General features: G+C 52.6%; 7 protein-coding genes across 7 annotated transcripts; 1 reads left to right on the top strand and 6 right to left on the bottom strand.

Annotated features, from left to right (window-relative positions):
• Positions 1-215: 215 nt before the first annotated feature.
• Positions 216-5,622, bottom strand: C8Q69DRAFT_28341 (hypothetical protein). Its single transcript, XM_028626931.1, has 3 exons — positions 4,569-5,622; positions 4,030-4,507; positions 216-3,926 (listed from the first exon to the last, which is right to left on the bottom strand). Exons 1-3 carry the CDS (start codon positions 5,403-5,405, stop codon positions 379-381), a joined length of 4,863 nt encoding a protein of 1,620 aa, XP_028489171.1. The 5' UTR covers positions 5,406-5,622; the 3' UTR covers positions 216-378.
• A 560-nt stretch (positions 5,623-6,182) lies between these two features.
• On the bottom strand, positions 6,183-9,628 carry C8Q69DRAFT_451487 (actin binding protein). The gene is made up of 5 exons (XM_028629493.1): positions 9,479-9,628; positions 9,008-9,347; positions 8,753-8,940; positions 6,760-8,685; positions 6,183-6,700 (listed from the first exon to the last, which is right to left on the bottom strand). Exons 2-5 carry the CDS (start codon positions 9,210-9,212, stop codon positions 6,614-6,616), a joined length of 2,406 nt encoding a protein of 801 aa, XP_028489170.1. The 5' UTR covers positions 9,213-9,347; positions 9,479-9,628; the 3' UTR covers positions 6,183-6,613.
• Positions 9,629-10,457: 829 nt separating this feature from the next.
• C8Q69DRAFT_489670 (putative dynamin-like GTPase Dnm1) lies at positions 10,458-13,901 on the top strand. Its single transcript, XM_028632111.1, has 4 exons — positions 10,458-10,492; positions 10,609-10,972; positions 11,098-13,038; positions 13,120-13,901. Exons 2-4 carry the CDS (start codon positions 10,874-10,876, stop codon positions 13,432-13,434), a joined length of 2,355 nt encoding a protein of 784 aa, XP_028489169.1. The 5' UTR covers positions 10,458-10,492; positions 10,609-10,873; the 3' UTR covers positions 13,435-13,901.
• A 775-nt stretch (positions 13,902-14,676) lies between these two features.
• Positions 14,677-16,755, bottom strand: C8Q69DRAFT_440613 (hypothetical protein; the record flags this gene model as incomplete). Its single annotated transcript, XM_028628672.1, has 1 exon — positions 14,677-16,755. The coding sequence occupies one exon, from the start codon at positions 16,753-16,755 to the stop codon at positions 14,677-14,679; it is 2,079 nt and encodes a 692-aa protein (XP_028489168.1).
• A 1,355-nt stretch (positions 16,756-18,110) lies between these two features.
• C8Q69DRAFT_394722 (UAA transporter) lies at positions 18,111-19,371 on the bottom strand (the record flags this gene model as incomplete). Its single annotated transcript, XM_028627660.1, has 3 exons — positions 18,111-18,383; positions 18,423-19,087; positions 19,332-19,371. The coding sequence occupies 3 exons, from the start codon at positions 19,369-19,371 to the stop codon at positions 18,111-18,113; spliced, it is 978 nt and encodes a 325-aa protein (XP_028489167.1).
• An 824-nt stretch (positions 19,372-20,195) lies between these two features.
• C8Q69DRAFT_395274 (Rad17 cell cycle checkpoint protein-domain-containing protein) lies at positions 20,196-22,735 on the bottom strand (the record flags this gene model as incomplete). The annotated part of the gene is made up of 2 exons (XM_028627686.1): positions 20,196-22,031; positions 22,085-22,735. Coding segments are annotated over 2 exons (2,487 nt in total), but the record flags the coding sequence as incomplete, so codon positions are not given.
• Positions 22,736-23,575: 840 nt separating this feature from the next.
• Positions 23,576-25,826, bottom strand: C8Q69DRAFT_395965 (ELMO/CED-12 family protein; the record flags this gene model as incomplete). The annotated part of the gene is made up of 3 exons (XM_028627712.1): positions 23,576-24,027; positions 24,082-25,471; positions 25,560-25,826. 3 exons carry the CDS (start codon positions 25,824-25,826, stop codon positions 23,576-23,578), a joined length of 2,109 nt encoding a protein of 702 aa, XP_028489165.1.
• Between the last annotated feature and the right edge of the window lie 157 nt (positions 25,827-25,983).

Genomic DNA, 25,983 nt, shown 5'->3' with positions numbered 1-25,983 from the left:
CGGGAAATCGAGACGAATGAGGGTCAGTGTAGAATTGTTGAATAGTCTATTGTTGCCGATGAGCGATCGGTTCTTATAAATAAATAATCAAGGTGGGGTAGAGAGAATTGCGTCATTCGTTCATGTAAGTAGTAGACAGTTACATCACGGAACGGTAGGTGAATGTTATCGCCTATTACCTTACTCCTCATGTAATTTGATAGATACCAGAGATGCATGGTAATACTACTGGGTGGTATAGTAACTGGGACAGTAAAGAGAACTGAGAAATGGTCTCAAGTCAGTGGCAGGGTATACCTCTTAGTTACATTGAGCTGGCCTTTTTCTAGCAGCAGCCGTAAAACTATATACACGACAAATGTTTCGCTCATTCAAAAGCTATCGGAGACTCCCATCCAGCCGAACGGCATTGCGCTCACCGAGGACGTGCGACTGCGCAAGAGAGTGATATGACTGGACCTGGCCGTCGCATACTGGCTGACGGGAGGCCTCTATATCATAGCTGGTGTAGTCTTTGGGGATGCTCGCCTGCGCCGTTCGTTCAACGAAATACGTCCCGGAATCTCCAGGCTCTCGAGCGGCCACACGCACGGGCACGTACTCGACAGGGTTGTCGTATTGTGTTTCCACGCTTCTTGGTTCTTCAATATAGTGATAACGCCCTCGTTGGGCGGTTGTATATGCTAGCTCTTCAACGCGACTGCGTTCATAGTACGCATCGGGAGTGTGCCCCTGATATACATCGCGAGACTGGACTTGAGGCCTGCCTTCGTCATAATAAGAGACTTCTGCAGGGACTCGGTCTCGGACGCCAGGGGACTTTGATCGTGGTCGTAGTGACCCTTGTCGTTGAGCTTCATAGCGGTCGAATCGACTGTGCGGCCGTTTGGACTCTTGGTGGCTAGCAGTCCTCCTTCCTTGTCGAGAATCCGCCTGATCAGGGGATCTTCCGTTATAGAACCTCGGCGGCGGGCCCCTACTGCTGCGGGAATCATATCGTGCCTCGTAGTCATAGGAACCTGCAGGAGGACTTCTTTTTCTCCTCGGCCAACCGCTAGAGGCAGCGTTGCGGCCACGGACACCTCGCGGATTCTTTTCGCCTGGTCTGTCAGCTGATGGGCCATAACGATACTGCCGCGGCTCCATTTCTGCTTGCCGCCATTGCGGTCCAGGGGATGTCTCAATCCTAGGTTGGGCTTCAGAATCGTCCGGTTGATATGTATCTGCTTCTTGCTCAGGAAAGAAACTCTCCAAGAAACGTTCGGCCGCGCTCAACCTTCCAGTGGAAGCGACCTCGTCTATCGGTCCTTTCTCGGCTTTAAGCTTGTCAACGATCTTTTCATCCTCGGGATCCTTCCCTGGAGTACGGGCCCTGACGGATCCTTGACGATGTGCAGGAGCCAGTACTTCGCTGTCCAGGTTTCGATACTCTAGCTTAGCAGAATGCTCCCGATGCCTGGAAAGCCGCGGACTTGTCGCATCTGCCAAGATATGTCTGGAGCGGTCAACCGTCGACGTATGGGATCGAAGGTCATTCCTGTCCGGCTCTTCCATGTCCTGGTTTCTACTAGCAGGAGTCCCGCGTGAAGATTTATCATCGTAGTCCCTGGAAGAGGAATATCCGTGAGATGGCCCATGCATGATTACTTGTCGGTGAAGCGGTGAAGCAGGTGGCCTGTTACCCATGCTCTCATAAGGGAATCGGCTTGGCTCGATGGATGATGGCCGGCGCGGATAGTACTCATCATCCCGCGATGGTCTGGACGGCCTGGCAGAGTCTCTGATGGGGGACTCAATACCCCTTTGTACGCGGCTTACCACTAATTCCAAGTCACGCCGCCTAGGGCTTGACAGATTCGAAGATACCTCTCGTCGTCGCTCTTCTGAATCAGCCACCAGATTGTCATACGTAGAAACGGAGAGACCACGGCAGTGTCGCTTTGCCTCTCGAGCATCTGTATGTGCTTTCGCACGTGGCGAAGGAGCCTGATATCTTGCATGGACTATTTCCCTCGACGCAGGACGTTTTGAAAAGACGCCCGGGAAAGCATCGGCAACAAGCTGAAGTTTCGCCCCATCCACACCGGGAGCTTGGAGAAGCAAGGCGACTGCTGATGCGTCTGGAAGTTCGATCATATCATACTTCCAGTCCGGTCTCAATACCTCAACCCCAGTTTGCGGGATAATGCTAGGCTTCACGGCTTCTCCGTGGGAAGATTGAAAGTGACTAACCAATGCCGGCAGTGTATAGAGTCTCGCATCATTTCCGGCTTCGGGCTGCTGGAATCCACCAGAGACCTCTCCTCGAATGCAAGCTCTACATGCTAGACCGCCCAGATTTCGGATGGGTCTCATCTGTGGGTGATTGTTTAAGCAATCAGCAAAGAGCGCCACCGGCGGATCTCCCTGAAACTGCTCTCTGAACGCGGTGATGACATGGTACATCAGAACATGCGCCCGAACACTATTTGGGAGGTCCTTGATCCCGGAGGTCCTGTTCCATACTTCACGTGCGGTTCTTGCCATTTCATCAGCTTGATCCTGATAAGGCCCGAACGAGTGAGCTGGTGAGTTGTAATGATGGAACTGGCCGTTACGCTTCGGCGGCCTGGAACTGTTCTGATAGGGCGGCACATATTGTGGCGGCGGTCCATACGGCTGTGTCGCATAAGGCGCGACGTGATGATCGGGCCTCTGATAAACAGGATAGGCGTGTCTGATATATGGAGAACCATATACTGTGGGTGGCGGCACAGGTTGTTCATAAGGAGCACCAGCAGGAAATCCTGTCTGGGGAGCAGGGTATCCATACGCTGGCGGTGAACCAGGATAATAGTGACTGATGTTGGGGGACGGTGGTCTGAACGGTCCATGGGCGTAAGGATATGGAGTATATGGATGAGGACCGTACGGGCCTGGGGACTGATGTGGATAGATGGAGGGGGTATCAGGGTGTATAGGATGACCTTGATCGGTGCCAGGCACGAACATCCCGGATGGCTTTTGGTGTCCTGGAAATCCGGAATTCTGGCCCATCGCCATGAAAAGAGCCTTGGCAGCACTCGGGTTTGGATGAAAGGGAGGCTTCTCGGGCCATTCTGACCGCCAGTGCACAACAACACTGCCTAGGCTGAGAGAATTTGTATGCTTGGCAGCGTAGTGCTGTATGACGCCTTCGAACCCGTAAAATTTAGAGTTGTTCTCACATCCATTGCAGATAAACAACTCCTTCTGGAACTGCTCCGTGAAAGGTTTGACCTTAGTATCAAATATCCACTTCATGTTCTCCAGGATCAGCTTGCGACGAGGGGGTGCGTTGGGTGGATCAAGCTCAACAGGCTTCCCTGAGGCGCGGGCAATGGCATCCTCTTCCTCAATGTGACCGTAGAACTTATTGCGAACATACATCAACACATCCGCGGCAAATTTCGGGCTTTTCTCTTTAGTAACAGCGCTACCACCACGCCAACCTTCATTGATTATCTCGTCAGCATACATGGCCATTCGGTCCCGAATAGGTCTTTGGACATCTTCCCATTCACGGTCGAGCATCTCCTTGGCTTCCTTCAAGTGGGCCTCCTGCTGTCGACGTTCTTCGGATCGTGCCTGCAGGAGTTGGGACTGCCTCAGGCGCTGCTCTTCTTTTCGCTCAGCAGCCTCTCTCTGCGTCATCAATCGGGGCTTTAGGATCTCCCAATCTCGATCTGTGAAGGGATGGGGAATTTGTATAGCAGCTAGGAAAGATTCCATATGACTTAAAACAGACGGGGTGAGAGGAGGATCCATTTCAGCACACCGACGCTCGATTTCAGCCCGACGCGCAGCCTTTGCTTCGTTTATATCGCGCAGATTTCGTTCCATGCGTGGCTGGAAATGGTGACCCGGTTGGACCTGCGGACTAAAAGGCCGAGGTGGTAGTATTAAACCTGCGGGGTAATTTTCAGCGGACGAATTCAAGAACATTAGAGACCAAAAATATGGTGATCATAGTCGATATATCGGACGAAGAAAAGCAGTCTTGATACGTACCATACCTGGCCGCAGAAGCGGCAGGGCTTCGCTCGCTGGAGGTCCATTTTCCATTAGACAAACCAGTCTGCCTTGGCTCTGCGGAAGACGGGACAGTATTATCAAATTTGGCGGGAGAAGTGGTGCGTGGACGCCTTGATCCTATGAGAGATCCGCCTTCCTGGACTGCGCGCAAACCACCGTTGGCTTCCCATTGTTCCCACCGTGAAGAGTCAGCCAGGTGCTCCTTGCCTTTACTGTCAAGGCCCTTGATCCATTCCTCGACCACGGCCGGCCCAAGGCTTTTGACATCCTCGAACTTGAGCTTCAGGCTATCGATATGAGGCTTGAAATAATACTTTGTGATGGCAGCAGACGGTGGAACGGGTGTTGAACGGAGAGTGACGGATGGAACAAAATGCAATGTGGAGGTAACCAAGGCGAACGGAAGCGCAGGAATCAAGAACGTTGGGAGTGATGAGAGCATCACATCTAGCTCCTAGGAATGGCAGCGTCAGTCACTAATAAAGCAGACAGGTCCTCGATTTAACGGAACGAACCTTTTCGGTTCTCGCAGAGAAGCAGTCTCCACACGACCGGATCCCAAAAGGCCATATGATACGGACACCATCGGGACCTGGACCGGACTCCCAGGGTGACGACTCAGGTCGAGTCGGTATCCTGGACTTTCCACAGAACTGGCAGGAGAGTCCACGGGTCAAACGCCACATTTCAAGCTCAGTCTTGTCTATCAATGGCCGTGGCATGCCTGGGACGAAGGTTTTACGGGAAATGGACCAGATGGAATCCTGAGTTTGGAATCTTAATAAACCAGTAGAGCGAGGAGTGCTGGAGAAATCCGTCTCACTGCAAGTGAGGTAAGAATTGAAGGCTTTATTGACACGCAATAGGACACCAAGTGTGGCCGGAGGAAGGAAAGTAAAAATATGCTGCCATAACTCCTTGGGTAACTTGGATTTGTCGACGGGAATAGAACTTCTTTCCGGCATTGCAACAGTTTCCCCGGTCTTTGCCCGTTTGACATTCGGCATAGAATGTAAAGTGGTAGGATCCTCGTGGTCAGCATCCATATGGTCCGTCAAAAGTGGTTTTGCCAAGTTGTCAGTCGTTAGAGAACGTTTCCGTTTACGCTGAAGTTCTGTTCCTGGAGAAATAGAATCCTTATGCCATGGGGGCGAAGAAGAAGAAGACAATGATTGCGTATCCTGGAAATCCACGGTCGAATTTGCCTGACGGCTGTCCAGATCATTTTGTGTCCGAGGGGAGTAATCCTTGGAATCGAGTGTAGGAGTCCGGACATCCTCGATGCCGGTAGATTTGTCTGGTTCAAAAGAAGATGGCCCTCTATTTCCAGGATCCCTGAGAGAGTCCGACATAACTGCCGGTGGCACCTGTCCTAGGATGAACAGGTGCGCAGAGCAGAATAAAAAAAATATGAGAATTAGGAAACGGGAAAGTATAATAGAAGGAAAGGAAAACTAAAGAAGCTTTCAAGCACCGGGTCCCGACACCGGTGACCGATGCTCCATTTCAGCAGAGATAGTGCAATAACACTAAAAAGCAACAGTATGGGCTGCCTCGAAGACGAGGACAAGAGTGTGGACGGGAAGACCAAGCGGGAGAAGCGTCTGAACACCGCGAAGGAGCGCACGAGATACGGAGAACTCGAGGCGGATCCTTCCCCATGCACGTTGGGGAGCTCCTGTAATGACGAAGGCAGTTCACCCAAGCTTAGACAGGAATGTATAGAAATAGAGAGCAAGCAAGCAAGTCGCAGGATGGCAGCATGGATGAAATGATACAGGGTAGATTAGGGTATCACTTTTGAGCTGACAAGGTGCGCCCGGGGCAGCTCTGAACTGTAGTAGTTCAAGGCGTGAAAAAAGATCAATAAAAAAAAGATGCTAACCCGGCTACGAAGCAGCAGGGCAGAGGCAAGATGAGGATAGATAGAGATGGTGATCAAGATGGAGCGATAGTTGAAATAGATGCAACTGGTGACAGTCAAGTCAGTCTCGACTCTCTCTCGAGGGGGAAACGGAGAGGCCAAGAGGGCAGATGCCGAGGTGGAGAGCCGCTTCACTTTGGCTGGCCAATCACAAGCCCCGTCGACTATCATATGGTACTTTACGGTACAGAAGACTACAGAGGAATATAATAATAATAATAATTTCGCCAGGGCATGGCGCAGGCACAAGCTACGGATCTTCAAATCAGACTCTATTCACTGGTGATCTTCAATTTAACAAGGCGGCCACTGATATATGTCGCGTCCACCAACCCTCCTGGATGATGACTAGTCGTGTAAATAATACAGGCAAACTGGGCTAGCAACGATCGATGTAAAGGGAGGAAGCCAAGGTATACCAGAAACCGTCAGCCAACATATAACAATGTATACAGTGAATGGAAGACACGGCTTGAGGTCCGGAGCTGAATCTAGCGGCCAGGAAGCTGGTTAGGACTCGAGCCTTGGCACTGCACGGTATAACTGCATTCAGTGCTCGCACGGGAGCTGATGTTGGGAGAAAGGAGCATCGAAACGTTTGACGACAACATTCGCAAGCCTGGGGTCCAAGCGGGCTCACTCGTCCAGCTGGACGTAATTCGCCGGAAACAAGCCAGTCTTTCCATTGTACTCCCCAGACCACCAATCCTCATCGGGAAAGTCCTGAGAACAATTGTTAGTCGATGTGACCAGATGATAGATTGAGACTGCGTGGCACTTACAATATTGATGATCTTGGCGCCATCAGGAAAGCTGATTTCGTTGTCTTCCGCAGCTTCATAATCGTACAGCGCAGTCGCAGTCGGTCTTCCACCAGCAGCGGCTGCTGGGGCCGCTGGCGCTGTCGGTTCTGGCTCTGGCTCTGGCTCATGCTCTGGCTCATGTACTGGGGCTGCAGGTGCCGCCTGCTGCTCGTCTCCGGCTTCGACCACTTCGACATAGTTGCTGGGGAACAATCCACGCTCGCCGTTGATATTGACGCCCAACCACCAATCCTGGTCCACCATTTCAATCTCGCTTACATAGTCTCCTTCCCTCAGATCAATCTCGTTGTCTTCCGCCTTCTCATAGTCGTACTGCACAAGGGCTCGAATACCGCCTCCTTGAGACACGTGTGATGCGGTAGTCTCAGCCGCCGCACGGGCGGGATCATGAGCAGGCTCTTCCAGATCCTCCTCATTAGGCACAGCCTGCTGAAGGCTCTCAACGGGCATGGCCGGGGGTGGAGAGTTGATCTCTTCATGACCACCCGCAACTCCGCGCCCGACAGGCATGGCGACACGGATAGGAGAACTCTCACGCACTGCAGGGGGAGTGGGTGGAGTAGGAGATCGTGGCTGTGGCGGCGGAGTAGGGGCAACTTGATGAGTTTCCGCCTCGTAGTTCTCCTCCGGTTGCACCGGACCAGATGGAAGTCCAGGCATGGGGATCCCACGTCCAGCGTTCGGCTTACTGCTGGTATCCAGCGGAGGAGGAGAAGCAGCGGCGGGGGCAGCACTAGTGGGTGCCACGTTGGCAAACCGATCGCGAAGCGAGCCGACACCTCCAGAGGGGGTGTCCTCAGGGGTCTCCCCAGCTACAGATCCAGTGTGCTGGCCAGAAAGAGCACTGCTGGCAGATTTGCCGGTGTGGGTGGTTTGGACGGGAGCCCACGACTTGCCAGTATATCCACTCTTCCACTCTCCTCCGCCGGTTGATTGATCTCGACTCACGGGTCGCGCGGCGCCCGCATCGGACACTGCTGGAGCTTCGCCGCGTTCCCTCGCCTTCCTCTCCGCCCACAGCTGAGCGGGCGTCTTTCCGCCTTGGTCAGCAAATGTTCTGCTGGCGGCTCCAATGGGCGCAGCAGCAGGAGGGGGTTTGGCAACGAAGCCGCCAGGAACTGGAGGTTTAGTGGCTGTGAAGGGCGAGCTTCCAGCGAACTTGTTCTCCACTTTAGGCTTGGGCAGGGAAGTTAGACGCTCAGAGGGTGTAAAGGCCGCGGACCGTTCGGCGAGGGTCTTGGGCCGGTCTTCATCTGCAGGCTCCCCCGTCACGGCAGGAGAGATCGATGAGGGTGTCTCGTCGGGCTGCCTGGCTCGTGCACGGATAGCAGCGATGTCAACTTTTCCGACCGGTTCATATGTGCCTTTGACCGGCGCTGGACGGTCATCCTGCAACTGTCCAGACTCCTGGGCCTGTCTCCTGATAGCAGCGATGTCTACCTTGCCAATGGGCTGGTAGCCTCCCTTAACGACATCACTCCGGCCTGCGTCGTCGACCGGGGTGGATGAGGTAGTGGCCGTTTTTTGAGAGGTCAGTTCTTGTATGTTCACTTTCGTAGGCTTGTACGCTGGCTGGACCTTCTCCAGCTGCGTTCTAGTCACCGGAGGCGCATCAGCACCCCACCCATCATCATCGACATTCTCTTCCCTGCGGGGTACTGTTCGGCGAGGAAGGCTCGCAGTGCCTGATCCAAGGGCTCCAGTCCGCACAGGCGTGAAGACTGGCTTGGTGGCCACCGGGGGCTTTGAAGCAGCACTGACGGGGGGTGGAGCAGGGGCCTCGCCAGCAGAGTACTTGGCACCAGAGGAGTCCGCAACTTTCTGGATGATGCCTTCGGGGGTCAAATCGCCCTCCGCGCGAGCGGTGATCTGGACATGGTATCCCTAACCGGCCGATATCAATTAGTCGTTGGTTGCTTCCTCCGTCGGAGAGAACGAAAGGAGAACTAACATGCAGAAACTTCGAGACGGCAGCCAGATGGCTGGTAAAGTAACCCTTTGTCCTTTCCGGAACACCTTGACCGCACCAGGCGATGAGGACATTCTTGGGGAGACCGGTGTTCGGGTCTCTGACCTTGACATAGGCGAACTGTATTCGTCCTTCCGAGAGTTCGTCGATCAGGTCTATCAATTCGCCCTCTGTACGTGTGTGTGTGTGTTAGCCTTGGTCTGGCGGAGAAGCCGGTCGAAGACGTCTGTCACTGACCTCCTGTGCTCTGAACCTTCAGGACACTTTCCTTATTGCCGACATCCTGGAAGGCGTTCGCCAGAGGAGCCGATACTGAGAATACCGCCCATTGGGCGTAGGTAGGAGAGGAAGCAGCAGGGCCACTGGGAGCCGGGGCATTCACGACTGATTGGTAGCTTCTGGATATCGTCGGCCCGTTCGTGGAGAGATTGAGGGTAGCCATGGTGGAGGAGTCGGGTCCAGACGAGGGCGACGTGCCAATGTCAAGTGAGAGTAAGGGAGAACCGACGACGTCCGATCAGGTCGAGGTTGGGGACATCAACGTCTGTACCGCGAAAGACAGTTAACCACTGAGCGACTGTTGTAGACACTGTACTGGTTACTACTGGCACTGAGGGGACGGGGTGACAGCTTGCGGGTCTTGGGCCTCTCCGGTCTCGGGACCAAGTAGACCAAAAGAAAAGAAAATAGGGGTAAGCGTCAATTCACCTTGTGCTTGTATCTTCTCCAGCAGTAGAGGACGATATGTAAATCAAAGGCGGAGAGAGTATGGATGGACGAGGGGGTTGTATTATGTATGAGAGTAACTTAGGCCAAGTTGCTGATGTTTAGTTTAGGCTGCGGTGGAGCACGGGCTGTGGCTTGGAAAACAGTACGTCAGTTGGCGATCTCTGCCATTAGTATTCAACATTTCTGATTTTGTTCTATTTAATTTAATTTGGATTTAATTTAATTCAATTTACCCAATCTGCCCAACGGACTCCACGTATGTGCCTGAATCAATAATAATAACTAGTGCAATCTGCTCAATAGCGTTCTAGGACTATGAGCTTTTTGTCTTACCTCTGCTCCGTCTGCTAGAGCATCAGAGTTATCTAGACTCTTGAGGAAGCGTCATCACAGCCTCCCGATCCCAGGCAGCATGATTTCTGCGCATTCCAGTCGACTCGAGATGGCTATGTAGATGATTTCTGCGCAGACGTACGACAAGGCTGACCGGTGGGCGGGCTAGAACCAGGCAGTCGTATTCTCTCGATCGGCTACTATATACCAGACTTTGGAGGGAAGACGGCAAAGCAACAATTTATGCGCCTTCTACGATCAGGTTGAGACTCGAGCGTGGAATCTGGAATTTGTTCTGCGATCAGTTCCATACTGAAACATCCTGCTATCTTACGCCTGTCTGCGGAGAAGCACCAGAAAGTAAATCGCATTGATAGCGGTCGTGAGTGATTATGGTAGAGTTAGTTGGCGGAGATCTAAGCTTATTTGGCGACTCCTGAATCGAATCTGGTAGACGTCAAGGGTACATAAGGATGCTGTGGCGAGCAACAGTTTACCATAGTCTAGGTCGTTCTATGAATCGGACAGGAGAGAATAGACACCCGCCATAGAGCGTTCACGATACCATATATTGCTGGGATGGATCTAATCGATGATAATTCTTTATAAATATGGGACATCATGGCAATAATAGTAAATGAATCATGATGATAATAATAAGTTAAGTAGACTACTAAATACTTCAATGAACGGAAAGTTGGACAGTGGCTGAATACCTAAGTCACGTGTTCTCCGTCGATGCGAGACGCCGAAAAGCGACTAATGCGGATAAACAGCTTCTCTTGCTTCATGAAACGCTCTCCGTCTCCACGAGGCGCTTGACGGTCCAAGTGTCCTGCTTTCTTGACGGTTTTCATTTCGCATCCTCCCTTTTGGCAGTTAGTTATCAGCCACCTGTGCGTTCCCTACAACGGCCGTGGTGGCCGCCCTGTTCTCTGGTCTCTTGTCTCTTGTCTCTTGTCTCTTGGTCTCTCCTCCTTCCGTCCTCCGTCGATACCCCAGACATCCTCAAGAAACCACCTCCCGGCTTGAGACGACAAGATGGCTGCCCTGGGTGAGGACTTGCTCGTTACCGTCAACAAGTTGCAAGACCTCGTCTTCAACACTATCGGCAATGATTCTTTAGACCTGCCGCAGATTGTAAGTCGATCGCCTCTCTCGGGGAATTTTCACGCGAGCGACCATGCGCAACCTTTTCTCCTCGTCCACTGCATCCGCCATTCCCCCCTCCTCCCTCGACCAGATAAACTGACCCGGAAGCACAGGTGGTGGTAGGTTCACAATCCTCCGGAAAATCCTCGGTGCTCGAGAATATCGTTGGGAGAGACTTCCTTCCGAGGGGTAGCGGCATCGTGACCAGAAGACCCTTGATCCTGCAGCTTATCAACATCCCCAGCGATCGCGATGATCAACTGGACGGCGATGAAGTCCATGTGCCTCACACGGCCGCCAGTGTCGCAGGCCATGGAGAGTGGGCAGAGTTCCATCATCAGCCCGGACGCAAGTTCGAAGACTTCGCCCAGGTCAAGCAGGAGATCGAGGCGGAAACTGCGCGCATAGCAGGTAACAACAAGGGTATCAATCGACAACCGATCAACCTGAAGATCTTCTCGCCGCACGTCCTGAATCTGACGCTGGTCGATCTTCCGGGTCTGACCAAGGTGCCAATCGGCGACCAGCCATCCGACATCGAGAAGCAGACTCGCACCCTGATCTCCGAGTATATCGCCAAGCCTAACAGCATCATCCTCGCGGTGTCACCGGCCAATGTCGACTTGGTCAACTCAGAGGCTTTGAAGCTGGCGCGCCACGTAGATCCCATGGGTCGGAGGACAATCGGTGTGTTGACGAAACTGGATCTGATGGATCACGGCACGAATGCGATGGACATTCTGTCTGGTCGCGTCTATCCCCTGAAGCTGGGATTCATCGGCGTCGTCAACCGTTCCCAGCAGGATATCCAGAGTGGAAAGTCGTTGTCCGAAGCCCTGAAGGCGGAAGCGGAATTCTTCAGACACCACCCGGCCTACCGGAATATGGCCAACCGTTGCGGTACGCATTTCCTGGCAAAGACCCTGAACACGACCTTGATGGGCCATATCCGGGAGAGACTGCCGGACATCAAGGCACGGCTCAATACCTTGATGGGCCAGACCCAGCAAGAGCTCGCTAGCTACGGCAACAAGCAGTTCAGCGGCAAGGAGCACCGCGGCTCGCTCATCCTACAGCTGATGACTCGATTTGCTTCTTCATTCATTTCGTCCATCGACGGAACCTCTTCGGAAATCTCAACGAAGGAGCTCTGCGGTGGTGCACGCATCTACTATATATTCAATTCGGTCTTCGGCAACTCGTTGGAGACGATCGACCCGACTCAGAACCTCTCCGTCTCCGATATCCGGACCGCCATTCGAAACTCAACCGGTCCCAGACCTAGTCTGTTCGTTCCCGAACTTGCCTTTGACCTGCTGGTGAAGCCCCAGATTAAATTGCTGGAAGTGCCCAGTCAGCGATGTGTCGAACTCGTCTACGAGGAACTCATCAAGATATGCCATACTTGCGGTTCCCAAGAACTGTCACGGTTCCCGCGTCTGCAGGCCAAGCTGATCGAGGTTGTGTCGGATCTACTGCGCGAACGTCTGGGACCCTGCTCCAGCTACGTCGAATCCCTCATCGCGATCCAGCGAGCATACATCAACACGAATCACCCCAACTTCCTCGGTGCTGCAGCGGCCATGTCGTCCGTGATCCAGAACAAGCAGGAGCAGGAGAAGAAGGCACTGTTGGCGGAAGAGAAGAGGCGGCGCGAGAAGCGGAGGCTGAAGGAACTGGCTGCGGCCAATGGAACCGGTGAAGAGGATGAACAGGCTGACACGAAGGCCATCCCGATCAGGGGCCAGTCCAAGGGCCGAAGCATGTCACCGCACGTGGAGAATGGTGTCGCATCGACAAACGGAGCGTCACCACCACGATTCGGCTCGGGCAACGCAGCCCGCGACTCGTTCCTGAACTATTTCTTCGGCAAGGAAGGCCTGCCTAGCGCCGGGCCTCTGCCTCAACCGTCTGCGGCGCAAAGCAAGCCTTTCAGCCATACCAACGAGCCCAGCATCAGCCAGAGCCTTCGTCGAGGAGAGCCGAGGTCGCCTGTTGCCGTTCAGGATGACTACACCGGACTCTCCGAGTATGGAGGCGAGACACCTCAATTCGTAAGGACCCCGTCCAGCTATCTCTCTCTTTTTTTTTTTTTTTTCGCATTTTGTCTTACACTTTACTAACATCTGTTCCAGCCTCAGGATAATGCCGAACCGACTCTTACCGACCGTGAAGTGATGGAGACGGAGTTGATCCGACGTCTGATCTCCTCGTACTTTAACATCGTCCGGGAAACCATCGCGGACCAGGTTCCCAAGGCGGTTATGCACCTCCTGGTCAACCACAGCAAGGATGTCGTGCAGAACCGACTAGTGAGCGAGCTGTACAAGGAGGATCTCTTCGGCGATCTCCTGTACGAAGACGACGGCATCAAAGCGGAGCGCGAGAAGTGCGAACGACTTCTGGAGACCTACAAGGAAGCCGCCAAGATCGTGGGCGAAGTGCTATAAGCATCTTTTCTTTTTGTATGAACCGATCCGAGAGACGAATGTCGACTTTGTCGTTCTCTTTTTTTTGGAAGCCAGAAAGGGGGAACCCCTTTCGAGCCATGTGATGATCGATAAAAGAGAAATCAAATCCTACTAAAAGACTGGATGGGAGAAAAACGAAAGATATCAGGCTGCCGTTCTTGCCCTCTTTTTTCTTTCGTTTTCTCCTCTTCATTCGTGTAAAGAAAGGAACGAATCACGCTTCGCATGTCCTATCCTGTCCTATCTGTCTGTCTGTCTTATGCTGTAACACTAGTTCGAATTTCGCGTCGAATGTTTGAATAATCGATTCCTAACGTTCTCCTTTGTACGCTAAATAAAGTCAGTCATATGCCTCCCCTATCCCCATCCCCTTCTCTCTTTATGTATGCATCCGTGGTGTTATAAATATAAATATAAATAAATAAATACATATTACTCTATATCCGATATGGTCATTCCTGTTATTATAGACGAAAGAAGGGAATCTTTCTAGGAGCAAAAGATAAAATAAAATCATATGATGAGTTCTTGTATACAAGGCCCTACGTAATTAAGGTTTGTCGGAAGTTAACATATATATATATGAATATATACAGCTATATTGTACGCTTTTATCCTAATTATTACAGGATAGAACTACAACCTACTAGGTTACTGAGACCTGGATTCTTTGTATGCTCTAGGAGATACTAAATATGGATAATAGACGACTGAATTCGAACAACGCTACCTAGTCTAACCTGTATGCTAAACCTACCCTCGGATTATCGAGTAGTAGTAGTAAGGAAGAACCTGATATGATAAAACGCACGCCAATGACAAGCACAATATTGTTGTTTGTGCACAGGGAAGGCCCCAACGAGACGGGCTCCAGACGCCGAGCAGGTCGAATTAAATACAATATATGATGTGATGAATAATAAAAAACGAGGATGATCTATCTTCGTCCCGAGCACTGTGGTGCTGTGCTTCTGGATACCACTGCTGACTGACTCTGGCAGGGTCTAGGTCCGATCGGGTGACAAATGTATGTGACAGGAGGGAAGGAAGGTTGTATATACGTCTGACGGTGTAAGTGGCAAGAGTGAGAAAGGAGGCGAGTCATATAACTCTCGAAGGAGATGGAAATGCAATGCCGATGCAATCATATCAACCGATCCCGCGTGAAAAAACCAAGTGTGCTCAATGTGATATAAAGCGGTAGGAATAGAACAAGACTCGCTAAACAGCCCAGCTTCCTCGTCTTTCCCGAACCCCCCAAGCTTCAAGGTGATCGTTGCCAGACATCCTGGGCTGCTGTCGAGCCCACTCGCGGATATATAAGCGTAATGCCGTCCATCTCATGCATTTTCCACCCGTCACCCCGTCAGCGTCAGGGCAGTTTCCCTCAGGGGCGCCGACGTATCCCTTGGCATCCGTGTGCTGGTCGTCCTGTCGTAGATCCTGCACGGGGATACCGGAGATCTTGCTGAGTTCTCCATCAAAGTATCGCGCCGTGCACGGATATCCCAGCGACAAATAGTTGTAGACTTGTGTCACGAACCCATCGTGGAATTCCCGCTCGATCTCTTCCTCGACGCTCAGCCTCCTCTGCATATCAGCAAGATTGGGATCCACCACCTTTGGCGTCGTCGGGAGATGACTGGGTAGACTGGACGCAAGCCCCATATTCACACTCAAGTAGCGTTTGCCATCCGGGCCAACGGCTGGGGTCTGGATGCCCGGTATGTTTGGCGAAGACGATTCCATGCCAGACACCTTGCGTTTCGAGCAGGTGCCCATCCACAGTCCACTCCCGCGACTGTCATCGGTATGAGAGCTGGTACACCAGAGACCGCCGCACTTGGTACATCCTTGGGTAGCTCTCGTGTGGCGGTCCACCGGCGGGTGGTCGACATCGCAGCGAGTCGACTGGGGCGAGAGACTCTGGGGGAAGACCAAGTCGGCGCCCAGCATCGGCGGGCTGACCCGTTTGGTCTGCGCATCCTTCTCCTTCTGCCATTCTCGCAGGAAATTGGGAGACACGGCAGGTTGAGCGCGGCGCGCGGCAATGGCGGCGGCGGAGAACTTCGACTCTACCGCATTGGTCTCCTTGGGGCGATGATATTGGTGGTGGTAATCCTTCTTATTGTCCTTCTTCTGGGCCTCTTCCTTGAACCGGCGCAACTCCTCGATCTCGAAGGGCAGATCGGTCGTGGACTCGCGCCGGAAAGCGCTTAGATCACTCTTCATATCGCGCAAGACCACATCGACGACTTCCTCCTCGCTCACGGTCGACTCATCCTCTTCCCGATCGATGGCAAAGTGGGACACGGGGTGGTAGACCTGCTCATTGGGGAAGGCCGCCAACGCCGTCTCCTGCAATTGCTTCTCGGCGGAGCGGGCGGCCAGCGACAGCAGGTAGCCGGACACACGCTCGTCACAGCTTTCGCGACGCTCGTCCGAAAGCCTCGAGGGGCGCCGACTCTCCTCGGTCGAGGTAGTCGGGGAGGTTGACAATGAAGGCGTATCACTATCGGAGCTCTCTCCGCTGTTGGACGGAATGGCAGGGAGGTCTGGCACGCGGAATGAGTGTCTTCGGCCACCACCTTCCTGGCGACGCAGCAGGCTGGCGTAGGAGAAACGAGACTCGGACGGGTCAGGCCTTTCAAAGATATTGTCCGACGGGCGTCGTTCGAGTGCGATAGTGTCACTCCTGCGGACAGAGCGCTTGCCAGTCTCAATCAGCTGCGGGGTGAACTTCCGCAGAGGGGAGATTGAGCCCGACGACGTCGACCCTCGAGTATCTGATGTCAATCGCAGAGTGTTGGACCGGCCAGGAGCACTCTTTCGGTTGGTCGCCCTGACGGTCTCGATGGGCTCCGGGGCGAACCTGCGAACCGGACGGTTGCTGCTGGTAGAGGCTCCCGAGGACCCCCGGGATCGAGCGCCAGACTGATCCCTGGGCTGCTTGGAGGATCGGGTCTCGGTCTCAATGGGTTGTGGTAGGAATCGACGGCGAGGAGCGGGGGCTTGTAGCTGAGCTGATGATGCGCCCTGGTTGTTGGACGGGTCCGCGGGGGACGAAGCCTTGGAGCTGCGGGAGGTAGTCTCTACCGGCTGAGGGAGGAAGCGTCTGACATGCTGCTGGGAGGACGAGGATGAAGTAGTCGTCCCAGAAGTAGTCCCAGCAGCAGGTCGGTTGTCGTGCTCGGCGGGACGGTGGACGGCCGGAGATCGGGAAGATGTGGATGACGTCTCCACGGGCTGCGGGAGGAATCGTCGCGGAGGCGAGGCAGAGGGCGCTGAGGAATCGCCCATTTTTATAGAATTTCTTCTCGACCGATCATGCTTCGCTCAGGGACAGAGACGGCGGGGGAGAGAGAGCATGCGCTTTGCAGCATTGAGGAGAAGGGAGCCGGTCCCTGTTTGGGTTGGCCCGTCCAGTTGGATGGGAAGACGAGAGAGATTGATGGGGGTTGTTATATGGTAGAGTGAATCCAGATCTTAAAAACCAGGAGAGAGGATGACCAGGACGAAGATAACAGAAATGATAATTATAATAATGATGATGATGATGATGCTGATGTTGTAATGGAAAGGGGAGGCTGTCCAGATCGCAATGGACCACGAGGATCTCCCGCGTCCGGCGAGAAGCGATGGATGCGGGGAAGAACAGGATGTCGGGAGATGTTGGAACAGTCGGGTTGCGAATACTCTAGAAGAATAATAATAAGTTCATCAGACTGCTTGATGTCGGACAGGGGGAAATCAGAAGTAGAGGATAGTTAATCCACTAAGTCGAGTCGATCACTGGCCAGAGCGAGACAGAGTAAGTAAGTAACTAATAGTGGAGCAGCGCGAACTAGACGACACGAGACGATCGGTTGGAAGAAGAATTGACAAAATAATCGGATTGAAAGAACAGAAAGAAGCCAGAGTTGGAAGAGGAAAGATACTGCCATAGATAGAATCGTGGCTGCTTCGACGGGTCTGGAATCTTCTGATCTCCTGATTTGGAGAAGTTGGGCGCGCGAATACATACTTATTCTTGGAATATAATACAGCTATCTATCCTATCCTTTCTTTATCTAGTATAATATAGTCCGACTAGAATACAATATATTCTCCATCCTGCTGGTGCCAGCACAGCATGCAAGTTCATTAAGTACTGTACTACGACGCTATACTAATTAACGCATACACATCTACCTAGTTATCCCATTATCTCCAGATTAATCACTCCATGACTATAATTACTCCCTACTCCGTACTTTTGCCAAGTTAACCAAGTTCACTAATAATCTATTGTCGAATCCCCGCAATCGACCATCCCGCCACATCCAACAATCCCATGCCGTTTCCGTCACTCAGACAGACATTTCTTCCCAACAAGCATACTGTTATCCAGGATGGTAATGAACCATGCCATATCAACAATCCGATCATGCCATGATTCTCTTCTGTCGACCACTCCCGTTCTTCTTTCATCTCCACCAGTCCGAGTATTCTCCGTTTCCTCCCGTTGGTGTATGTACCATATAAATCTTGGTAATGTTCCGATTGTAGTTAACTAGTGATTCTGACTGGTTGGTGTCTTATCTCTCTCTCTATACCATACATACATATACGAGTATGTCGACTCGTACAAGATAGACATACAAAGAAATCAACAATCATGCCCGCTTCTTCTGATTCCCCCGTAATCGCGCTCCCTCAAACCCATACAATCCAGCCCCCGCAAACACCAGCGCCGCTCCCGCCATCACCCCCGTCGCCAGTCGGTTGCCAAACAGATAAATTGACAGCAGCAGCGACACCAGCTTGCGGATGTTCAGCACAATCGTCACCGTCAGCGACGACGACTTGGCCGACAGCAGATGCACCCCCCGGATGCACACGTACTGCGTGACCGCGTTCAACACCAGATACGCCACCTTGACTGGCATCTGCCCCAGCACCGGCACCCGCGACAGCATCCCCAACACCGATGTCGTGATGGACTGGTCGTTGGGAAAGATGCTCGACGCAGAGGGACCAACCAGCGACTGCACCGGCGGACTGGCGACCAGCGCCCGCAACTGCGACGAGATCTGCGGATACGTTGGCAGAAACACCGGCAGAGACAGCATGTGCGAGTACAGCAGGGCCTCCCGCCAGTGATTCCGGCCGTACGTCTCGTACAGTCGGTCCGCATACACGCCCTGGAATGCGGACAGGATCATGGCCAGCACCAGGATCAGGAATCCCACCAGGAAATCCGCCAGCGAGGACTCACCCCCCGTAGACTGTACCTTGCCCTTGGCCTCCGCGTCCGCCAACGCGGCACCGCTCACGCCCAGCGTAAGCAGAATCACCGCAAAGATCTGTCCAGCCGAATATCGCTTCGCGTTGTAGACATACCCGACGATCATCGAGGCTACCGGGCCCGCGGACCGCAAGATAATATGCAGCGGCACGGAAATCCGATAGGCAAACGCCCAGTTATTCAACAGATTCACCGTCACAAAGAACGCCGTGTAGATGACCCACGATCGCAGCGGGATCGCGCGGGGGACGACAAACACCGACGGCGGTCCTGCCGAGAAGGAGATGAAACTGGGGATCGTAAACAGTGTGACGGTCACGAATTGGATCAACGTGATCAAGGGACCTTGTTGTTGTCAGTTTGGAATTTCATTTCAGTCTCGTCAATAGCGACTCTGCTCACCCGCACTCGGCGCATCCCTAGACAGAAATCTCGTCAGCGCCACAGTCTCAGTAGAATAAACAAGTAGAGAAGGGCTCACTTGATAATCCCCTCCAGCGCATACACCTATCCACCGTCAGCTTGACCCAACTTCTTCCAATCCACTCTCACAAAACAACTTGAGAGTAGGTATGGTATTATTCCAAACGAACATTCGCACAACACCCTCCAAAAATCAACGCCGTCATCGCAACCATATTCGTCCATGCGGGAAAGGTCGATTGCGCAGCCGCCGCAGCGATCTCCGACAGATCACCATGCGTGTTGTCTAACGAACCATCTTTTCTGTGTCGCATGCCATTCTCCTGACGCGACGAGGAGATGGTCTTTCCTTTCTCTACGTGTCCATTGGACTCTGTGCGAAAGTGGGCATTTTGTTCATTCGTGTGCAGGCCAGATCTAGCCATCTTATGAGATTATGTAGTCAGTCAGTAGTAATTCATCCAACAAAACAGATGGTTCCAAGACGGGCTGTTCACTCACCGTAAGTAAGATGGGCGCGACTCCGCGGCGCGATAACTTCCCCTCGACAAACCAATTGACACCAGGACTGGGCGAGAACCAGACAAGATGGGAGTTAGAGGTCCTCTAGCACCAAGCGAGAAATCGCTCCAATTCCATTGATTCGTGTGGTTGTTAGTTTAGTCGGGGTAAATCTAATTGAATCATGGTAAACTAAGCAATTAACTAACACGTGGAGATCGGATCGGACTTAATTCGGATCAGACCCACTACTGAACTATCTATGTACGTAGTAACTAGTATGCGGTAGTAAACATTTTAATATAGTTACAATGTACTGCAATTCGTAGATACATTAATAATAACCCCCGCTTAACCTCAAGTCTGCAGAGGCCAACTGCTGATCTAATTTGATTCAATATTAATCCTTCCGCAAATGCATCCAACTCATTACCTAGTCCAGGCCCAAATCCAAATCCAAACCAAGTATCATGCATTATTGAACGCCAATGTCCATCCGCCATTAATCCTTGACAGCCCGCTGTCAGTGTTAATCATCTTCAATGTCGTCATCGCTCAGTACCAGTTTCTCAACCGTATCTTCAATCGGTGGTTGTTCTGGTGCTTCCGAGCTTGGTTGTTTCGGCCATCGTTCCCGACGCAAGGTTGACGAGCTTCGAGCAGACACCACAGGTTCGACTGGGACATCGTCTAGCCCGTCAAGCTCGTCTTCCACATCGACGGGTTCAGCCTCTATGCCGTGGAACTGGGTTAGGTCCTCCAGGTCTTTCATCGCGCCCACATTCCCCAAAATCCTGACCATGTACGGGAGGGTCTGCAGAAGAACCTCATCGCGAGACATCAACGTCGCCCTCGCGGACAGATCAGCCTGATCCTCCAGTCCAGCATGACCAGAACCAACCCCACGATTCACCCACGACTCTACTCCCTCCGACTTCGATCCTTCTGACGAACCTCTTCCAATCGCGCTGATTGCACTGGACGGCTCTAGGAGACGCCGCATCCACATGTCTAGCTCACCGCTCCTCTCTTCCGTCTGTCTCCACAGGCGCAAGGAGCTAGGATAGAACATCTTGTGAGCGTCTCCAGGCCGACTCCGGGGGCCCTGCGTTAGGCGTCTGTTGACAGGGTAGGGCAATGAGAAAAGCAATCCTCGCACCGCCACCTGAAAGCTGATTTCGTCCTGGAGCATGTTGTCTACCGTGCTGCCGTAGCCCGATGCACCGCGACCGGCACCGGTCCAGCTCGACTGAATCCCTCTACGGGACTCAGCAGAGAGCATGTCGCTATCCGACAAGAAATCAATGCACCCTTCAAGAGAATCCGTAAACGATGAACCATGACAAGACGGCACATAGTTCTCGTGCAGTGCACAAATGAATGTCTGAATATCAGATCCGGTCTCATTTATGAGATTGTTCACCGAGACCTGCGATATCTTTCGGCGGTCATGGTGGCGAAGGTGGTCTGGTGCCGGGGTATATTGAATGCTGCCTTCCGCTGCAAGACTTGCGTCTTCGCGCTTGTTGTAGACGACCTTGCCAACCGCGTGGAATACCCCGAGACTGGCCTCCCTCTGCGTTATTATTTCCAACGACTCCTTCTCCATCGTCGTGAGAGCCACTCCACCTGGAGGCTTCTTCTTTTTCGTAACCGTTCTGCCTCCCCAGCCTGAGGACTCGTCCCCGCGGACGCAGAGGAACTCTAAAGACGAAATAGCGCTGCGAATGTCGCCCATATCCGACAACTGCTTCAGCACAGCCGGACCAGGTATCTTCGTCCGCTTGGAGTCACTCGTTTCTTTTTGCAGTACCAGATTGAGTGCTTTCGACATAAAAGTTGGCGCGATTGGGTTGAACTCGATAACACTCGTTCCTTCGTGTTTGCATATCTCCGGCCCCAGCAACCGATGCACTGTGAAGTTATCTGAGATGGAGGTCGACGTTCCGAGCATCGTCTCCGAGACCACTATCACCACGGGAGGAATCGACTGGGCAGCCTGCCTGTTGAGGAAAGGGTGGCTATTAGCGGCTAGATATCGCTGTAGAGAAGACCTGAATGCCATCAAGGTCGGCGATGTCCGGCTGAGCACAGTAGGAAATTCTTCAATGAGAATGATGCGCCGTCCAGAAGGGCTATCATGCTGCACCGGCATACCAGTAGTGTCCAGATCAAGGCTCCCGAATTTGTCGCTCCGTCCTAGAAACTCTTCGAACTGCGCGCCCATGGACGTATAGTCATGCGCGGTGTACTCGGACCCGAGAGGATTCCTCCACTCGACAATGTCATATCCTACAGCTTTCGAGAGCAGCGAGATGGTCGTAGTCTTGCCGCTTCCTGCAGGGCCTCGCAGGACAAGTAGCCTCTATATCAGTCAGTCGTCATCATACCCCATAAACGATTCAATAGAACACACACCCGTCGATTACTCCCTGAAAACACACCCGTCAACCAATTCCGCACATCTGTCACTTTCCTCTTATGCACCGCAAGCTCATCAATATCCACTGGGGCATAACGCTCCGCCCATGGCCGCGATTCACCGCGTCCGGATTCAGAGACAGCCGGCGAGGCCTTCCGCACATTCCCAGATGAAGTATGATCATTCGGAAGCAGAAACCGCTTACTCGACGCGGTAGATTTACTCAACGAACTCCCCACCGCAGGCGACACCCGCGTTTGCTTCCTTCGATCATTACTACTACTATTTTTTAAGCCCTGATTATTATTATATTTCGGGGGCTGATTCCATTCTTGGAAACTCTCCTTTTCACCCGAAATATGCTGGCTGAAAATCTCATCGTAGGAATCGTAATCATCTTCAATAAGATCGTCGATATCTTCCAACGGTTCGTCTATCAGTTGCTTCTGTTTCGGTATTGATATCTGGGCGGTCTTGTTCTCGGAAATAGAACTTCGCGACGATGACTTCGACTTCGACCATCGCTGCTTCTCCGTTGCGGGCTGGAAGAAGGCATGGAGAGATTGTGAGCCTGAGCCGGATGCGTTGGCAGGGACTTGTTTCCTTTTCCTATCCTTCTCCGGTGAGGAGGAGGGTGCTTTCGAACTGCGCGCATTGGTCCTTTCTGAGTGCTTCGTAGATCGAGATCGAGTGCGCAATCCTGTCGAAGACTATTCCAATCATCATCATCAATTAGCTCCTTCTCCCCTACACCTGAAATATAAAAGCAAAACAGAATAAACGAAAGTCAAGGAGACAAACCATCCCCCCCGCTCCAACGTCCTCATCGTCCGAAGACAAAACCACTACTCTCCGCTGCCTCTTCGCCGGAGGAGGAGCAGCCATGGCGCGAACTGTTCCTGTTCCGTTGCGATATATTCCCGGCCGGTATCATTGTATCTCAGTTCATCTCGCGATCATTCTCATGACCTGCAACAGCACTTTGACATGCGTTTGATCTGGGGGGATTACAGTTGAATTCCATTGATTCTTTATTGCGGAGTTGCTGTCTCGGGTCCGAAGGTGGTTCGAATGGAGTCATGTGATCTGCCCTGGCGCGAGGCGCGTAACTTTATTACGCGTGTCAGTATTAATTATTAGACTGGAAGATAATTATAGAGCGTGCTTGGGGACACCTGGATTGTCTATCTTTTGATGGTTATATATGCAACAAGTCATAGCAATGTTGAAGGTAAATAGTGAAAAATATATACAGATCTGAATCTTCAGGGGTATTTTGCAAAAGTTCCAAGAGAATAAAATAATACACAAGTGCTTGAACACATCAGGTCAGTGAGCACCGTACCAGTTCCAATCGAAAAGAAGAAATTTGTCATGTGCCGAAGAAGAATGCGGCGCTGTCGCCCTCGACTGCAGCCTGGGGTAGAAGTAAAGTATAGATCCGAAAGTGTGGTTTAAGAAAGGGGAAATAAAAAGATAAAGCAAGGCTACGCCCCGCCAAAAACATCATAATAGTAATCATCGTCGAGACCTTCACGGCTTGGAACCTCCGGCGGCTCTCCGGCAAAAGCAGCGTCGTCGAATCGCACGTTCAGCAGTCGGATCTTCAGCCCGTAGTTGCTCACCAGGTTGATCAGCTTGTTGGTCTCGGCCGTGATCGGTTGCTGGTTGAGCAGCATAAGCAGCCCGTCAAGCCATTCCGACGCCACACTGTGAGTCTGCGGCCGCAGAGTGAGAAGAACGACTTCCTTCCCGGTCGTTTTGCTGTTCGAGCGGGCGTGGCCTTTCGAACTTACGGCCGATGAGTTGGTCTGCGCATAGCCATGGATCGTTATCTTGGTAGAAGACTGCTGAGGTAGCGTCTTGATCGTCGCACCGGACGAGTCATCAGCCGAAGCGGACACATTGGAGACAACGGACGACACAGTGGACAAATCAACTGGATACATGATTAGCACGGTTCTTCTGTTAGTAAACATGGATGAAAACTCACTCCTCTCAGGCAAACTGTCCAGCTCGGGGGCCTTCTCATCGTCCATCGATTCGAAATCACCGAAATGGAGATATCTTCGGTTGTGAGAAAGCTGCGCATACTTGTAGGACGAGGGGGTCGCCCGCTTGGTCTCCTGTTTGCCTACCGGGGCATTTTCAGGCTTGGGCTCATTAGGGAACCAGGCACCTTGCAATAAACATCTGATTCGCTGCTCCTTGACGAACTGCAAGGCCTCATGCTGCAGTTCCTCACGGACCAGTCGCAGATGCTGTCCCCATGCATCTTCGTACGTCAGCTCGAGAAGTTCCATCTGCAGCTCACGCAGTCGTTGGTACTCGAAAGCCGCTAGCTCTTCTTCGACATCCTGCACATCTTTGGTGCGCGATGCACCGCCGACGACAGATTCGATGAGGATCCGCACGAGCTCGACCACTTTGTCGAAATCATCCACCTCTGCTCCAGTGGCTTTCCACAGACGGAAGAACGCATGTAGTCCCGCCACATGCAGTCGCGACCAGTGCAGCAGCAGAGGCCTGAAGAGCTTGTCCACATTAGAACGGGATTCGAGAACAAGGTAGGTCTTGGCATCCTCCATAGCGGACTTGTCAACCTCAAAATGTTCGTAGAGCACAGAAGTCACAGCCAACGAGGCTCGCGCAATCGGGCACCGCTGTGCGGCCGGTTTGGCCGACAGCTCCAGCAGCATCCTCTGGAATTCTTCTTGGTACTTCCTCACGTAGTCCGTCAGGTCCATCATTCCGAGGAATCCCATCTCCTCGAAATCACTAACGGGATTTTCCGAGGTGAAGCCAAGGCGCCGCCATTTCTCCGGGTTGTGCTTCTTCTTGCGACCATCTTCACTGAGCTCTAGGAACCTCTCCTCCGGTTTCTCGGGAGGATTGCTGGCCAGATGGATCCCCTTGAGCGCTCTCCTATGATCCGGCTTTTCCAAGTCCACAGACACATCTCTCCACTTCCTCAACAGCACCTTGGTGAGCGACTGGAACTCGATCAGAGGATGTGCGTGATCCTGCAATGCCGTTCCCTGCATGAGGATATAGACCGCCTTGATCACACCCAGATCCTGTAGTCGCTTGATAAACTTGGGCCACTCGGTCTCGGTATCGTTCGTGATCGAATCCCGCATCAAGGAATTGATCAATTGTAGAGCATTGGCACAGAGGGCATGATCCGCCGAAGAGAGCCGGCTGACGAGCATCTCGAGGAACTGCGGATAGAGAGCAATCGAGGGTTTCAGCGCCTGGTAACCGAACAGATCAGGCTCGGATGAGCCGCTAGCAGTGTGAGGGCGAGAGACGATGGAGACAAGGATCGCCATGGCGCCACGCAGGATATTGACGAGAGGATGAGTGACGATGAGCTCGACGATCTAGCACATAGCACATCAGTATCAATTCGATCACCAGACATGATATGATGCCAGCGCAAAACCATCACGCTCGTGATTCACGACTTACCCTATCGACCAATTCCTGATCGACAAATTCCCATCCCTTATCCACCTCCAGCAGCCTCGCAAAGCTCGTCAAGCTGTACGCAAGTGTATTTCCCGTCGAATGCAGAGTCAGGAAGCGTAATCTCACCAGTCCGCCCTCCGCGATGAAGATGTCTGCGAAAGAGGGATCGCCAATGCTGCCCTGCAGTTTGAACACGGCCATTTTTCGCACCGCATCTTCGTCGCTCCCTAGTCTTTCGACCAGTTCGGCGACGTTGACGCCCTCCATGGCGGGAAGCGTAGTACCGGACTGGATGATGGTCAGGATCGTCCGATCAGGTCGAGAATGCCGTTTGGCGCTGGAGAAACCGCAAGGACGGTATGGTAGTGACTATCTGAGAAAAGATAGCCACAATTCATCGGTGTGATATTTCCACAGCGGGTGT

This window comes from Paecilomyces variotii (assembly GCF_004022145.1).
Source record: "Paecilomyces variotii strain CBS 101075 chromosome Unknown C8Q69scaffold_1, whole genome shotgun sequence".
Taxonomy (NCBI): Eukaryota; Fungi; Ascomycota; class Eurotiomycetes; order Eurotiales; family Thermoascaceae; genus Paecilomyces; species Paecilomyces variotii.
Note: the sequence above shows the minus strand (reverse complement) of the source record. Positions and strands in the feature narration are given on the sequence as shown.

Excerpts from the sequence above, each read along its gene's own strand:
- C8Q69DRAFT_28341 (XM_028626931.1), bottom strand. The coding sequence starts at position 5,405 with ATGTCGGACTCTCTCAGGGATCCTGGAAATAGAGGGCCATCTTCTTTT. Across the intron at positions 4,508-4,568 it reads TCTCTGCGAGAACCGAAAAG|GAGCTAGATGTGATGCTCTC; the intron begins GTTCGTTCCGTT and ends TGCCATTCCTAG. Across the intron at positions 3,927-4,029 it reads CGCTTCTGCGGCCAGGTATG|GTTTAATACTACCACCTCGG; the intron begins GTACGTATCAAG and ends ATTACCCCGCAG.
- C8Q69DRAFT_451487 (XM_028629493.1), bottom strand. The coding sequence starts at position 9,212 with ATGGCTACCCTCAATCTCTCCACGAACGGGCCGACGATATCCAGAAGC. Across the intron at positions 8,686-8,752 it reads CCGTCTCGAAGTTTCTGCAT|GGATACCATGTCCAGATCAC; the intron begins GTTAGTTCTCCT and ends TCGGCCGGTTAG. Across the intron at positions 6,701-6,759 it reads GCGCCAAGATCATCAATATT|GACTTTCCCGATGAGGATTG; the intron begins GTAAGTGCCACG and ends AATTGTTCTCAG.
- C8Q69DRAFT_489670 (XM_028632111.1), top strand. The coding sequence starts at position 10,874 with ATGGCTGCCCTGGGTGAGGACTTGCTCGTTACCGTCAACAAGTTGCAA. Across the intron at positions 10,973-11,097 it reads CTTTAGACCTGCCGCAGATT|GTGGTGGTAGGTTCACAATC; the intron begins GTAAGTCGATCG and ends CCGGAAGCACAG. Across the intron at positions 13,039-13,119 it reads GAGGCGAGACACCTCAATTC|CCTCAGGATAATGCCGAACC; the intron begins GTAAGGACCCCG and ends CATCTGTTCCAG.